We start from the raw sequence: 16032 nt of genomic DNA, 5'->3' as shown, positions 1-16032 counted from the left end.
ATTATTTCCCTCACCATTCTGAAATATTTAGCAAGTGTTCTCTTTCTAATGGAAAACTTAACAGAAAAAACCCTCAACTGCACCCCCCTGCATTTCCCCCTAAAATTCACAGGTTGATTTCTGACATACAGAATTGCAGAGGCTAAAGAATTCTAATAGCCTGGTTCTTTATGACAATAAACGGAGCACATTTGAACTGGGAAGGGTTTTACCTTGGCTTTTTCTTCAGCTTTGGCTGCCTGTCTGCAGGCGGGATGCCAGATGGAAGCCCCTGAAAATAAAGAGTCAGCACTCTAGTTAATTCTTGATATTTCTAACAGTTTTCCCCGAAATGCTCTATTTACTGGTGAGAGAGAGAGAGAGAGAGAGAGAGAGAAAGGGCTCATTCACATTTCTGTTTGTTCCATGGTTTTTTTTCCATTTGTCTCATGGTTTAAAGTCACAAGTCCAGGAGGTTTTGTTCCCTTGCTTTCCCAATGAAAACCCGCTGAATTGCAACAAATGTCAACCCACAGAAAACCTGATTGATGTTTGTTCCGATTCAGCAGTAAACAAGGTTTTTTTCCAGGGAAAGCAGTGGGTCAAAAGAAAATCCTCTTGGACTGTGTCTAGACACCATGGGATAAATGCATCTCTAGATGAGTCCAGATTGAGAGAAAAAGATTGTGCAAAGCCATGCTTTATATGTGAAGTGCTTTAGTTTAGAGGAGGTATGGTAAAAAACATATGTGGTATGTTCAAGACACAATGCTTTAAAAATGGCTAGAATCAAGATCAGATTAACCAGTATACTAAATTAGATGCAGAATTAGTGGTGACTCCTCCTACTCTAGTTGAATTCTTTAAGCAATTCCAAGTGTAGACAACATAGCTATCATTTTACACTACCCGTAGCTCAATACATAAACGGGTGTACAGACATCACAAAGCTACAGATAAGCAACCATATTTTCAGCTGCAAACATTTCTTTAAAAATGCTGCATCTTGGAAATTTACATCTCCTCTAAACTAAGACCACAGTGCTCTGCCTATCATAGCAAATCCACAATAAAAGCAAAACCAGTTACAGCAATGCTAGCTGTTTCTCTATGAATAAAGCTCAGCAGTGCCAGTAATTTCAATCTGCTTTCCCTTTACCTTGAAGATACATCTCTTCTCCTTCTGCAAACATCTGGTTGCACTTGATACACAGTGCACAAGTTGGGTGATAGTGTTTTTCTCCAGCCTGTTGGGAGACAAAAGAGAATAAAGATGAAGGTGTTTGCAATTACTACATCCAGATCACTCTGTAGTTGAGACGAGGATAAAGGAGGGGGTGCTAGTTAAAGTAGTCACCTCCACTTCAACCTATGAAACTGAAAGAGTATGTCATGTGTAATCCCCAGTGAAGCATGCAAGTCACTTATTTTAATTTTATTTTAATTTTAATTTTTTAGAAGAAGAGTTTGTATTTGATATCCCACTTCCCTATCACTACCCTAAGGAGTCTCAAAGCGGCTAACATTCTCCTTTCCCTTCCTCCCCCATAACAAACACTCTGTGAGGTGAGTGGGGCTGAGAGACTTCAAAGAAGTGTGACTGGCCCATGGTCACCCAGCAGCTACATGTGGAGGAGCGGAGACGCAAACCCGGTTCACCAGATTACGAGTCCACTGCTCTTAACCACCACACCACACTGGCTCTCTCAGGCAAGTCATTTTAAAGTAGGCATTTGAGCAAGTTGATGCCTGAGGGGTAAGGAAATACCACTTTCCGGAAAGCAAGTGTCAAAGACTGACAAAATATCAGTGTTTCAGTTCTTGTAACTCAAGCTTCCTCAACCTTGGCCCTCCAGATGTTTTGAGACTACAATTCCCATCATCCCTGACCACTGGTCCTGCTAGCTAGGGATCATGGGAGTTGTAGGCCAAAAACATCTGGAGGGCCGAGGCTGAGGAAGCCTGTTGTAACTCATGAATCAAAGGTTAGTTCTCAGGGAGTTTCCTCTTAGGACACAGACATTAAGGGCAGAGAGTTGCCTTACCTCCAGAACTCTTCCTGTAATGTACTTTTCACAATTGTCACATCTTATTCCAAATTTAGCATGATAGTCCATTTCACAATATGGAACACCATCTCTAGAAGAAAGACGATATTCATGGATCATTTCAACTACAAATGTCAAAACTGATGATTTAGTTGGAACATTTTATAATTGTATATATAGGGAGTCCTAGCAGTTCCCTAGGTGTGGCTCAGTTGATAAGAAGCAAAGTTATGTGTCCCAGGTTGATTTAATAACACCATGCCATGAAATAAACTGCCCAACTTTTCTGCGGCACATTATTATGCATAATGAATCAATTAATCTACTGGCGATTAACTGTTCAGCTGTGAGGGTTGTAAAGTAACCTTTTACCGTATACTTCAAATGCATTAATGCACTGCACTGGCTCAATACTTTGGGTGGTATCCAATGCTAATTATTCATAGATTAGACCCATTCAAGTTAATGGAGTATAAGATCTCACCCACATTTCCTTTGCCCCATGATTTCTTTCTTCTTCTTCTTCTTCTTCTTCTTCTTCTTCTTCTTCTTCTTCTTCTTCTTCTTCTGTCCTGTCGCTTCCCCTGGGAAAACCTGCTGTTTACAACTGAATCATGACAAAGCTCCAGACTTTTTTGCAGATTATTGTTAGCTGTGATTTAGCAGTAAACAGCAGGTTTCCCGGGAGAAGCAATGGGACAAAACTAAAATCTTTCCGACCCATTGCTAGATTTCTAGATGTCTAGATGAGCCCTAACTTAGGTTCCTTAAGTTCAATGGGTGAGTAAGACTTAGTTGAATACAACTGTAAGCAATGCAACCACTAGTTTGTGACACTGCTGCTTATAGCATCCTAGTCTTTTTGAAGAAAGCTGTAGTCATTTTATCTCCTGCCTCCTGGGCCAGACCATCTTAATGTGTTTCTCACGCAGTTACAAAGACCGATGATCGCAACTTCACCAGGTAATGAAAGTGACAAATAAGGAAAAAGCTGCTGTGTCAGCAACAGGGCTAAAAGCTGAGCCCTACTCAAGTCAATACATAAATGCCCTACATGCAAGTAATACATGATCTAGGGCAGGTATAGGCAAACTTGGTCCTCCAGATGTTTTGGGACTACAACTCCCATCACCCCTAGCTAACAGGACCAGTGGTCAGGGATGATGGGAGTTGTAGTCCCCAAACATCTAGAGGGCCGAGCTTGCCTATGCCTGATCTAGGGCAAGTGAGACTCCACCGGAATCCCGAGTCTGAATTCATTTTCCAGCTGTTGGATGGAACACATGGCAAAGGTGGTAGCAATTCTATGTATTGCTGCCATTTTACCCTCCCATTCTAAATGCCACATTTGTAAAAGGGCACTGATCAACTGGAAGATGTCTAGGGGAGAGTAACCAAGAAGATGAGGGGTCTATGATGAATGATTAGAGTTGGATGTGTTTAGCTTGGAGAAGGAAATATTAAGGAGAAAGATGAGAGCTGTCTTCAGATAGCTGAAGGGCTGTCATTCAGAAAATAGGGTAGGTCTGTTCTGTTGTTCCTGATGGCAGGACTAGACCTAATGAGTGGAAACTGTGGGGAAGAAACTGCTTGGGAGATGGTGGGCTCTCCTCTATTGGAGGTGCTTAAGCAGAGGCTGGTCAGCCACCGGTCAGGTAACCTGTAGTTGCGTCCTGCATTGTGCGTCCTGCATTGACTAAGGGGTTGGTACATGCCTGACAAGGTCCCTTCCAATTCTGCAATTGTCAGGTTGGTGCTGATCGCTTAGCTAGAAAAAGGTGTACTAAGACAGGATTGGATGCCTCGTTCTGTCAGGTCTTGATGATACAAACTAGGTCAACCTCTTCATCCAGGACCATGTCCTGGATTAAAGCTGTTTTATTAATAACTGACCTGGCATTTAGCAGCAGCAGCTGTAGGTAGGGTGGGTGGGGAGTTAACATGGCATTGAGAGATTCTGGAGCTAGCTTCCCCATTCAGTTGTGAGTAGGCAAGCCAGCAGGAAGGATGTGTACACTGTGAAAGCCACGTAAGTCTCTGGAATAGGGTAGAAACATTCAAATAGTCACAAAATTATGGGAAGTCCAAGGCATGTTAAGAAATGACAGAGGAAATCAGGCAAGCGTTCCATGAAACTTAGTGTGTCCTTTGTTCACTAGGCCTGCCTAGTGAAAAGCGTTTGACATTCCACAGAGTCACACATCACAACATGCCAACAAAACACATTTTGACAATATAGCACTGAAAAGTGTCTTAAGAGAAGATGGATCCACTCTATCCAACATACTTGCTGATATATTCAGCATTCAGAAGTTTGCCACATATCTTGCACTTAAAACAGGACAAGTGCCAGTGTTTGTCCAAAGCAACCAAAGACTGTCCATTTTTTATTTCAGAGCCACAATTCCCACAATCTGTAAAAAAAGAAGAAGGCACAAATGACTTTGAAATGTAAGCAATATATTCTATGAGTCATTTAAGAGGCTGTAGAAAAACAAATGCATCCCCTGGGTTTTGGGCATGTACTCAGGATACACAGCCATGGCCAGGTTTCAGAATAATGATAAATACTAGGGTATTTGGGAAATTTAAGGAAAAATATACAAACACGTTATATCTCTAAATTCTGCCCCCATTCAAATAGTTGTATTTTGCTCGTAGGATGCAAGCATTTTGTCTAGTTTTACTATTTGGGCATTTCTTTGCCATAGAGAAATGAAGACGTGACTTCACTGATTCTTTCCATCTTTCTAATGCTTCTATTTAACAGCCTGGATTTGGGAGACAGGGATTTGTGCTGTGTCTTTTGCAGATTTATTTCTAACACATTCACTCACGTGCTCAGCCCAGCTAAAACCAACAGAGGCTGCACTTGCTTTGCCACCCACTTCTTGCTTGCGTCAGCAGCTTGCCTGCCTTGAGCAAATATGGTTTGCATTATCTAATTTATGTTTGACATTTTAAAATTAATTTTCAATACAAATAATAAAACACCGGATTAAATAAAAGCTATGCAAAGAACTGCAACATCCTGAAATTTCCAAAACACATTAAAAACAAGTTAATTTTTCAACAAATTTATCCATATGTATCCATAAAGAGATTTTTTAAAGAAAAAAGCCTATTTTGCCTACCTTCTACATTTATTCTAAACTAATCAGAGAATAGTGATGCTGCAGCTGGGGCACAGGGGCCACAATGAAAAGTTTTTGCAGCTGTCAAAAAACGGCTGCTATTTCAACATCATATTTAAAGTAATGTTACCTTTGTAGGTTCAAAAGGTATAAAATGCCCATCATTCATGAATTAAACTAAAGTGCTCTCTTCAAAATCCTGCATGACAGGGCAGAACCAAATATGCGCTAACATCTCCAGCATATATCCCAGAAAGACAGATAAATACAATGAAATCTATGATGAAGCCAGGTACCCCTATATTTCAAAAACTTATACTATAATGCTGATGCAGCCAGTCTTGTTAATGTGTTAATACAGATCCAAGGCCATTCTTGATACGATGTGTTGTGCCTTTTTTGAAATATAAAACACACACAACTGGGGGGGGGGTGTAGCAGATTGTTGGGCTTAAGACTCAAATCACTCCTTAGTGGCAGAACTTGACATGGGCCCTGCCATTATCTCTCAGCTAAAGGTTGCTGTGTTGAGGAAGAAAGAGGGGGGGGCGAGGGGAGAACCACATTTGCCCCCCTAAGCTATTTGGAGGAAAAGTAGGGGAAGAAAAGTAATACATAAATGAATAGTTTAGATAAAAGATGAAAGTTCTAAGACTCCCAGTTTCATTTTACCATTGATTTTTTTGTTTATACAAATAATGCTGACATCAATGTTCACAAATATTCAAACTTTAACAGAAATTCACATTTTGCCACAGAAGATTTATTAACTTTATCCGTTAAGATTTGAGACATCTCTTGATTGCTTTGATCTTGGCATCTCATGCATGAAACCATATAGATTGCAAAACAGTGTTGCATGGCATCAAAAGCTATCAGATATCATTGCATGTCAATGGTTAAATCCTGTCAAAAGCTAAATATTCCAGCTGCAACATATTATCAAATACTAGCTACCAAATATTAACTACTGAAATCAAAGCCCTGGATATGAAATAGAGAAATCAAATATTTGATGAATAGTCAGTTAATATTAAAATATTCAGAGCACATTCATGGAACTATTTAACATGAAACTGGAGACTGAAGAAATGAATATTAGCGAAATTTGGGGGAAAACCATTTTTCAAAAGCTCATTCATATAATTTTTTAAATCTGCTCTTACTTCGGAGGACTGGAAAATTGCTGTTGCCTCCAGCAGGTGGCAGGGAGCATTTCTGACAGATACAGTCTTTGCCATTGAAAGTTACGCGGTCCCCAGGAGGAAAAGGTTGCCTGCAGAAAAAGAAATCAAATGCATTAGAAAATGAAGAACCTTGCAATGTTTCAACTGCATTTCTATTTTTATAAAAGGGACTCCTTTACTTAGTTTCAGCTCTTTTATCATTCATTTCCAGCTGGCAAATCTGACCAGTGACTTGAAAGCTCAGCATTTAAGAGGCGTCATTGAAGAAGAATGCTTACTTCCCTCTGGGAAAGAACTGAGGTACCATGGCAGCTTAAAAAATATTCTTCTCAAAATACACATCATCCTTTTGCAGAGCTTTTTTCTGAAACAAGAAATTGACTGATAACAGAACATACAAACCAAGGCATACTGGGTTGAACCTATTTAGAACTGGCTGCATGAGCCATATCCCAGGAAAATATACAAGAGCCACATTGTAGTTCAGCCTCTGTTGCCAATGCATCTCCACCCTAGCAAACACTCGTTCTACAGATGCTCCTACCTCACTCTCCATCCTGCAACGGAAGGATTCTGTTTGTTCCTTCTCCCTCATCTAAGGGCCCATCCACATCTGCATTTGTCACATGATTTCTAGTATTATGCATCAGGGGTCTGAGAGGGTTCCCTTCCCCCCCCCCTTGGGGTCCCACCACTTTCCCCAGGAAAAGTGCTGCTTATTGCTGAACTGGAACAGACATCTAACTATGGAAAACCAAAATGAAAATTTGTTCCTCATCTGAACTGGTCCTAAAATAGCTCCTGATGTGTTTTCCTGGGAACTGTGTTGGGGGAAGTAATGACTCATTTTCTATACGTCAAAATGATTGTTTTCGGATTCTCTGGTTTTTTTCAATCATGTGGTTTTCTGATTATCTGGTCTTCCAATTCTCTAACTCTTTTCCACAGGTGGGTGGAGCTGGAGACAATACGAAAAGTTGACTACTGATTATAGGAAGAATGAATGGGAAAACACAGGGTTTAAGGGGTCTTTCACCAAGTAAAATACGAGGCAAAGATCACAAGTGGGAACATCCAGCTCCAAACCAAACTAAAAATGTGGCAAAGAGGTACAGACGTAAGGGGAAGTGTGGCTCTCTCTGCTCTTTTCATGGCTCAGTCCATCATCTAATTGTTCTTCCACAGACATACTTAAGTATCCATTGTGTTTTCTACAATATTCACTTTCTAGAAGTGACCAGCAGCTTCATAGAACTCAAAAACCAAGTTTTATCCCTCTCAGTATAACAGCAGGGTGATCAAGAATGGTGAAAGGATCCTATAGAAATCTCATTGCCACAGACAGAAAAAATGTGGTTTTTAGTTAGAGGGAGCCTAACCATGTCAGAAAAGTAATGCAGGCAATCAAATAATGCACACAGAAACTCTGATTCCACTATCTGACTAAAACCAGTGGGGATGCAGTATTAACCAACACCTTAATTCATGGCAGCCATCTTGGATTCCAATGACAAAGCCAACTTTGAATGAACCAAGCAGACAAATCATGTTTCCAACATCATAGTCCCATTTGATACAAACTGATGGTTTTGCTCATTATTGTATAACCAACAGGTTTACAAATTTGCTAGATAGTCTCTTGTGTCTCAGATTATCTCAATGTGAAAACTTCGAATAGAGATTGCTCATACAAGATTTCCCCTCAAGAAAGCATTGTATTGTGAGTGTTGAGAGCAATGAAGCACAGAAAGATAAATTATGTTTCTTTAAGGAGGCTCACGGCCAACAGACAAAGTATCTTTGGTACCCCAATAAAGCCATTTAAAATAGTGTGGTGTTGTGGTTAGTGTCAAGACTAAACCTGGATTTAAATCTGGGAGAGGAGGCTTTAAATCCCCACCTGGCTATGAAGCTCACTGAGTGACCTTGGGCTGCTCACTGCCTCTCATCTTAATTTACCTCACAGGGCTGTTGTGGGGATTAAAGGAGAAGGTGAGACCTATTTATTCCACCTTAAGCTACTTGAAGAAAAGGTTGGCTATAAATACAGTAAATACATAAAAACTGGTGAAAACCTATGCACATTTCACAAGTGCATGAGTGAGTGTCATGATCCCTGAAGATACAGTATGGAGGCAGGCATGAGCAGAAACTTCCTGCGTCGTCTGAGGCTGTCACTCGACGTACAGTGGTACCTTGGTTTACAACAATAATCTGTTCCAGAGGTCCGGTTGTAAACCAAAACAGGTTGTAACCCATGGCGCACTTTCGCCAATGGGGCCTCCCCCCCCCCAAAATGGGTTGTAATCCAAAAAAATGGGTTGTAATCCAAAAAAAGGGACACGCACTTCCAGGTTTGACGTGGTTGTAATCCAAAGCGGTTGCAAACCAAAGTACCACTGTATCTCCATCACTGCCCATGACACCTGCAATATCTCCAGAGACCTTAATGGACATATGGAGCTGCTGCTGCTGCTGCTGCTGCTGCTGCTGCCTCTTCTTCTTCTTCTTCTTCTTCTTCTTCTTCTTCTTCCCAACAGAATATTAAAAACATAATAAAACATCTAACATTAAAAACCTCCCTAAACAGGGCTGCTGTCAGATGTCTCTTAAAAGTCAGATAATTGCTTATTTCCTTGACATCTGATAGGAGGGTGTTCCACAGGGCGGGTGCCACTACCGAGAAGGCCCTCTGCCTGGTTCCCTGTAACTTGGCTTCTCGCAATGAGGGAACCGCCAGAAGGCCCTCGGAGCTGGACCTCAGTGTCCAGGCAGAACGATGGGGGTAGAGACGCTCCTTCAGGTATACTGGGCCCAGGCCGTTCAGGGCTTTCAAGGTCAGCACCAACACTTTGAATTGTGCTCAGAAACGTACTGGGAGCCAATGTAGGACTTTCAGGACCGGTGTTATATGGTCTTGGTGAATAATGATAATAATAAAGGCCCCTAAGCACACACCGCAAGGCCTGCAGTGTCAAGGAAGCCTCCAGAGATCCTAGGACCCACTGGAGAATGGCAGATTCTTAGTGGGGCCAAGGGCACCTGGAACAGTTCCTGGAGCAAAAAGTCCAATAGCTGTCAGAAGAGGAAATCTGGTGAACAGAAGCATTCCTGGAATTGAACTAGGTCAATTCTCACCATCTCATTTTTAAAAAATAAAGGTAGACGTTAAAGCTTCAGAGAAATAAACTCACCTGCAAGCTACACACACAAAACAATTTGGATGATAGGTTTTCCCCAGTGCTGAAACCACTTCTCCCTCAATAAACTGATCACAGCTGAAGCACCGTGTCCCATAGAGGCGCTGATAGTCCAAAGTACAGATATAGTCTCCTTGTCTTACAAAAAATCCTCCTTGAGCCAAGTCACATCCGCATGCTGTGGGCAAAACAGGACACAATATATGACAAAAGAAACTCCATCCCTAAGAAGGCAGAGCATCACTTATTGAGTTATTTTAAGCTGTACATGGCTTTTTTTTCCTCACGAGATGCCTAAAGGTCTTTATACCTTTTACAGATACAGCGTAACTCATTGTAGAATGAATAATGCTGATATAAAACGTATTTTCTGGACTTGTCCCAAAATAAAGAAACTCTGGCACATAGTGATAAATGAAATATAAACTATGACAGGGCATATACTGGTTATCCGTTTTGGATATACTGAAGACTCAATATACTCAAACAGATGATAAAGAACTGAATCCCTGCTATGGATTTTAGCACATGGCATGTTGCTGAAATTTTTTAAAAGGACTTTTCCTTCTATGCCTTTTCAGGCAGGTAAACTGGCAGGAAAATGTTTCATCTTTGCTTCATCTCACGAGGGGGTGTTTGCTGTGGTGGCACTCCAATTGTGGAATGCCCTCCCATCACAGATTCGGCTGGCGCCAACCCTGATGGGTGTAAATGCCTATTTATTTACTGAGCCATTTGATAAGTTGAGTGGAGGAGTTGTTTTATTGCTCCCACAGCACTGTGATATAATCCGATTTACTGCTGCTGTGGTTTGGGTTTTTTAAAGATTTTTTTGAATGCTTTTATACTTTTATACAGTAGCTCACTCTGAGACTGGTTTTAAACAAAGAGCATATTATAGATCACTGAATAACTCATCCTCTGGCTGGTGTCCTGCAAATGGCACCTCCTCCTTGTGTAATCTGAAACACCCTTACTTTACGCTATGTTCTTATGCAGGCTCTCTCAGATTACACACAGTAGCTTTTAGCAAATTTATTTATAGACTAGCAAGCGGAGTTGATCTGGTATATACCAACTCCTGTTATTAACTCACACATGGCTTAGCATATTCCTTCTTCTTTCTTTCCGTTAACTATGGAATAGTTTGTTTCCAGTCTTAGAATTTTCTCAGTTGATTCTGATAATAACGCTGTCAGCCAACTTGTCTGCACATGCATGTGGTCTACTCATGTGAGCAGTATAGCCTGAGAGCTGTGAGCTCACACAAGATCACAGCTCCTTTCCCTGCAAGAGGGGGATCTTGCTTGCATTTTTGACAGCTCCATTACAGTGTTCACACAAGTAGTACATGTGCTTTTTACATATAAGCATTCTCATTGTGGGGGAATACTGTACCCAACATTTCCCCAAACCAGGCAAGACTAATGGGACCTTCAGCAGAGGACGCAGCAATTTAGACTGGGGAAACAGCACAAGAGAAAAGGGCTAAACATCTCTATTATCAGATTAGCAGGCAAACACTGCTGCATTGAAGAAGAAAACTGCACTGAAGAAGATCACAGGTCTCCTTTGCCATGTGTACACTGAGGCCCAAGGCTGACATTTGGGGTCGCCCAGTGTGAGATACTGCTTCCATTCTCCCAGAAGCAATGAGCTAGCAACCACAGTGGCTCTAACTATCCGGTTACAGAGGCCTTCGAGATTGCTTTCTTTTTTCATTCTTTCCATAGCCACCCAGTGACTGTTTTAGGGGGTTGGAGGTGTCCTTAAAAAAACAAAACACCCTGGCATATACCAGCAATAAAGAATATCAAAACTAATGGGAAAATATTCATTTGGGGGATTCAGGCAAGGCAAATTCATTCAGGCACATGAAGAGATGAGTAAAATCTAGGAAATTCACTCTATCATATCCCTGTCATTGAAGAGATGACAGAGTATCTATTTTGCTCTAAGAGAATGCCTGGTCAGCCTGGATTCAGTGTGTACAACAGTAAGCATGATGTACCATTCAAAGCTATGATTGTTGTGAGCGAAATGCCAAACCAAATCCCTGAGACACCAAAGTGCCTGCCCTGCAATCTCTGTTAATCACCATTTACTTCTTCCTCTCAATTTATTATAATAACCTACTATAAAAAGTCAATAATAAGAATTGATTCCAGATTGCCATCAGGCTGCACATCAACATTCTCCTGTTTGCCATTAGTTGACTAATAGTTGTCTAGAAGCATAAGGAATATGAAAACTTTAGTGCCCTGCTAGCTCCTGAAATAATCAATGTGTATTGTATGAGAAGGAACACATCAACTAATTTGAAGCTGAGAAAAACAAAGCAAAAAAGTCTGCAAAATTTTGAAGTCACCCTGCTGATGCACAAACTGCACCTGGTTTTGGTAGCTAACCATATTAGCACAGCAGCAGTGAAGTCCAATACTACCACAAAATACTCAAGAACAGCTGCTGACCTATGGAAAATGTGAGTCTGATTGCACACAATAGGGTGTTCTTCTGAATAAACATGCATAGGATTGCAGTGTTAGAGAAGAGGGGGGGGGAAATGCAGAGCTACCATCTCTTGCAATTACTTGGCAGTGATGAAAGCACTCTGTATGTGCTCTGTAGAAAGGAATGATTTCAAAATCATGATCTGGGCAAATAATTGTTTACATTAGTGTTTCCCCCATTTAGTGCTTCTCACGACTATGATCATCTAAACAACTCATATAAAATGTTATAAAATGTTGCTTGCTGCAAATGTGGGGAGATCTGCGATAGGTTCACCTGCCCATTATCAAAACAAAAGGTGGAAGGGTAGACCTAATGGTCTACTCCTAACTCCTAACCTGTGGAGTGACTCTATTCTTCAGTCCTTCGAAAAAAAAAGAAAAAACCCCAAACATTGGGCTTTCTGTGGGAAGAAAGAAGCAGCACTGGGAAAATGCAGAAGGATTACAATGTCTGTCTCCATGAAACATGAGGGAATGGTGTATGGTGATTCCATGCTAAATATCTTGAATGAAATAAAATGAAATATGGCTTAATGCTCAAAGCCTGATTTCTCATACAGGAGTGCTGCAGAAAGTTCACACCATCCCTCTTTCCTAATTCATGAACAGGTGGGAGAGAGAAAATAATGTCCACCTTCACTCAGCAGATCACCAGCAGCTCTGAACTGCTCAAGTTTTGCAGGTACCTGAACTAGACAAGCAAACCCCAAACAACCCAACCAACAAGGAGAATACTGCTGCTTCCAAAGCTTGTTACTGCACTCCAACTTTGGGGGGGGGGGTTCTACCCCCAATTGGGCCGTGTGGAGCTTAGGAATGCCAGGGTGGGGAGAGAGAATAACAACAAGCACTGAGTGGATAAATTCCTGCCAGCCCTCATTCACCTTCACCTTCCGTTTACGTGAAGATGCCAATTTCCTGGAAATGAAGAGAGTATTCACTAGTGGTCTCTCCAATGGCGCCTTTGGTTTGCAGGCAGCAGGAGTGAGAGAACGGTGCAAATCAATGTGACTTGGCACCAACGTCACATGGAGGAGGAAGAAAGACAAGAGCATGCAAGTGCATGACAGTCATCCTTGCCCCATCTTACAGGAGAGAAGCTGCCCCCCCCTCGTTTCAGTGGAGGAGAGGAGAATGGCCTCTTTCCCTCACTTGGAGTTTTGGTACGACAGCACCAATAAGGGAGACTTTTGTGCTGGTTGTGGGCAACAGAAGCAGGGGTGTTCACCACTGGCAAGAAATATGGGCACCACTGTTAAATGGGGGCGTATCTTTATGGCAACTGTTGGCATGAATTAAATTCTTCCCCTCTCCTCAGCTGCCACAGTCTCAACAGAACATTACACCTAACAGACCAACAATATGGATTTTAAAACATTACTACGTACCATAGACATTTTTTAAAACAAACTACTTAAAATTAGCATCTTTCCCATTCCACACCAAAATACAAATTGAGCCGGCATACAAATTCCATGGAGACTAACTTATTAGAAGTTAAGACAGAAGCCTGTGACCCTCCACATACTGTTGGACTACAACTCCCATCAATCCTGACCATTGGCCAAGCTGGCCGGAGCAGACAGGAGTTGAAACTCCAGCAATATCTGGAGTGTTCTAAGTTGCCCAACCCTGCTGTTATTACCATGTGCCAACTGTGATTTGTCCTTCTGTATATGGAAGGCCAACTCCCACTCTTACCAAGTTGGGCGCAGGGGCCAGTAGTAATATCATTCCAACCTGGAAGATGTGGTGCTATGACCAGTGCCTACTGCTGCTGGATCAAAGGGTTGTGAGGGAGTGGTGCCAGTGATGAGAGGAGGCCCTACGTGGCGATATTCAGGAGCTGAAAACCTCCGTCTGGGAGAGACACCAGCCGTGGAACTGCACAGGAAAGTGGCTGTTTGCTACAACAAATAAGCTGGACCATGTATCAAGGCCAAGCTGGGGCTGTGAGTGAATCAAGGCCTTGACTGAAAAGATTCCATAGCTGGAACCATTAAGTTGTGACCCAGCAGTCAATCAGGCAGAAGTACCACTCTGCAGGGGCAGGGAGTTTAGACAGGGGGAAGCACAAGTAAGGAAAAGGTTAAACATTTATCTTAGAGGACCACTTTCCTACTCTTCAAAGCTTGAGATGTTAATTAGATTTTTTTACAAAAGTGGTAGACCTTCATCACAGATCTTCTCAATCTGCTCCACTTCTTTTTATCTTCTGTTTTGTTTGCTCTGGTGTATGCATTTGTCCAGTGTGCAGTTTGTTGCCATCGTTGTAAATAAAACAAAATGAAGTGCCAGTTCTCTAATCTTGATAAAAGTGCCATGGGTGCCAGCACAAAATGGCTGCCATGGACAACAACAAAAAGAGGTGCTGGTATTGCATACTGATGTCTCCCATCACAGAAAAAGCACTGCATTTTGCTTAATATCTGAAAGTGCCTTTTTAGACAAGCAAAGTTATTCTAGGATTACAGCATACCAGAAGAGAACCGCATGTGCATTTCTCTGCCTATCTCAATGATTTTTACACCTCTTTAAGTTTCCATGCCCATACATAGCAGACAATATGAAAAGTAAATTCCTACCTTTGCAAACAAAACATTTAATATGGAAATACTTCTTTTGTACTCTTAGCACCTCTCCTTTGCATGGATTTCCACAATTATTGCAGAGGATTGCAGCACCAGAAGGCTTTTCCAAGTGGCTGTGCACAGCCTGTGGCTGAGAAGCTGCAAGAAAGAAAGGGTATGACCGTTAGGACAATGCAAACTTTAACGAGCACGCCCCAATGTGAAAGTGGTGTGACGTCACTGCGGCATGCAAACATGATCCTAGATTAAATATCAGCACATACAATCAAGTACAATACCAGAGAAATTAATGACTTCAAGTGTGAGTATTTAGGAAGCAAATAAAAAAAGATCAATTTTACACCATTTGGTGCGACTTCAGTGCTTATATAGCAAAATCAGATCCCAACAACATACCAGTATTGTCTGCATTTATACGGGGTCAACACTCTTCAGAGTACAGATCCATTTGATGAGTACAATGAATTAGACATTTGTGTGCAGCAACAGATCAAATCTCATGTTTATTCTATTTTTAAATTTTGTTTTAATTAATTTATTAATCTGTGTAGTTATGATCAATGGAAGTATTATGGAAAGTGGTTCTGGAATTTTTTCTAGCTGTTTGTAATGATAGATATCTTGTTTTATTTAAGGAAGTTTATTTTGAAAGTAAGAAGGAAAGACTTTACCCTGACCTTTATTCTTTTCTAAAATAGGATTATCAGAACTGCAGGCCACATTCAGACAATTTCCTAAACTATTTTTCATTATTAAATGATATTAAGGGAATACTTCTGACCTTAATTTAAGTCTGTCCCATATTATTCATTTAGAAGTGATTATGTACTTGGTTGATTTCACCACCTTTATGAACACAAACTGAGCATGGATGGTGCCGGGGAGGCAAGTGCTCCCCCCCCCAAAAGGAGCTTGCTCCCCACTTACCCCCTCATTTGCTGGACTCCTGTCATTAACACTTAGTGTTATTTTCCTTTCAGGGAACTTAATATGTGGCACACAACACCCCCACCTAGAAATATGCTTTGGCACTTCTGCGCCCCACCCAAAAAAATTCTGATGCCGCCACTGAAACAGAGCTGCGTTGTGTCGCTTATCATGCCTTCCTATTGTGTTGCACAGCCAAAAGGATGCTTATGGTGTTGATCATGGGTAGGCAAACTAAGGCCCATGGGCCGGATAAGGTCCAATTGCCTTCTGGATCTGGCCCACGGACGGTCCAGGAATCGCCGTGTGGATCACCAGCGTGCGGGTTCTTTCCCTCTCCCTCACACGGCGGCGGCAGCACCTCCTCCCTCCCTCTGGGCTTCTCCCTGCCCTGCCTAGAGGAGGAAGGGGGCTGGGCTTTGTTGGTGCCAGCAGCAGCAGCAGCAGCAGCAG

General features: G+C 41.7%; 1 protein-coding gene across 14 annotated transcripts in view; it reads right to left on the bottom strand.

Annotated features, from left to right (window-relative positions):
* Positions 1-16032, bottom strand: part of ABLIM2 (actin binding LIM protein family member 2) — a 59934-nt gene that overhangs the window by 39293 nt on the left and 4609 nt on the right. For all 14 annotated transcript variants that reach the window (XR_014551965.1, XR_014551966.1, XR_014551967.1 and 11 more), the window contains exons 2-8: positions 14647-14790; positions 9543-9726; positions 6328-6437; positions 4315-4441; positions 2025-2118; positions 1139-1226; positions 213-271 (exon numbers count right to left, since the gene is read on the bottom strand). Coding sequence is in view for 2 of the 14 variants with exons in the window: in XM_083630450.1 (XP_083486576.1) it covers positions 213-271; positions 1139-1226; positions 2025-2118; positions 4315-4441; positions 6328-6437; positions 9543-9726; positions 14647-14790 (806 nt within the window). In the remaining 12 variants the exon portion in view is untranslated. The remainder of the gene's footprint in view (positions 1-212; positions 272-1138; positions 1227-2024; positions 2119-4314; positions 4442-6327; positions 6438-9542; positions 9727-14646; positions 14791-16032) is intronic.

Source organism: Podarcis filfolensis (genome assembly GCF_964270895.1).
Source record: "Podarcis filfolensis genome assembly, chromosome: 9".
NCBI classification, from domain to species: Eukaryota; Metazoa; Chordata; class Lepidosauria; order Squamata; family Lacertidae; genus Podarcis; species Podarcis filfolensis.
Note: the sequence above shows the minus strand (reverse complement) of the source record. Positions and strands in the feature narration are given on the sequence as shown.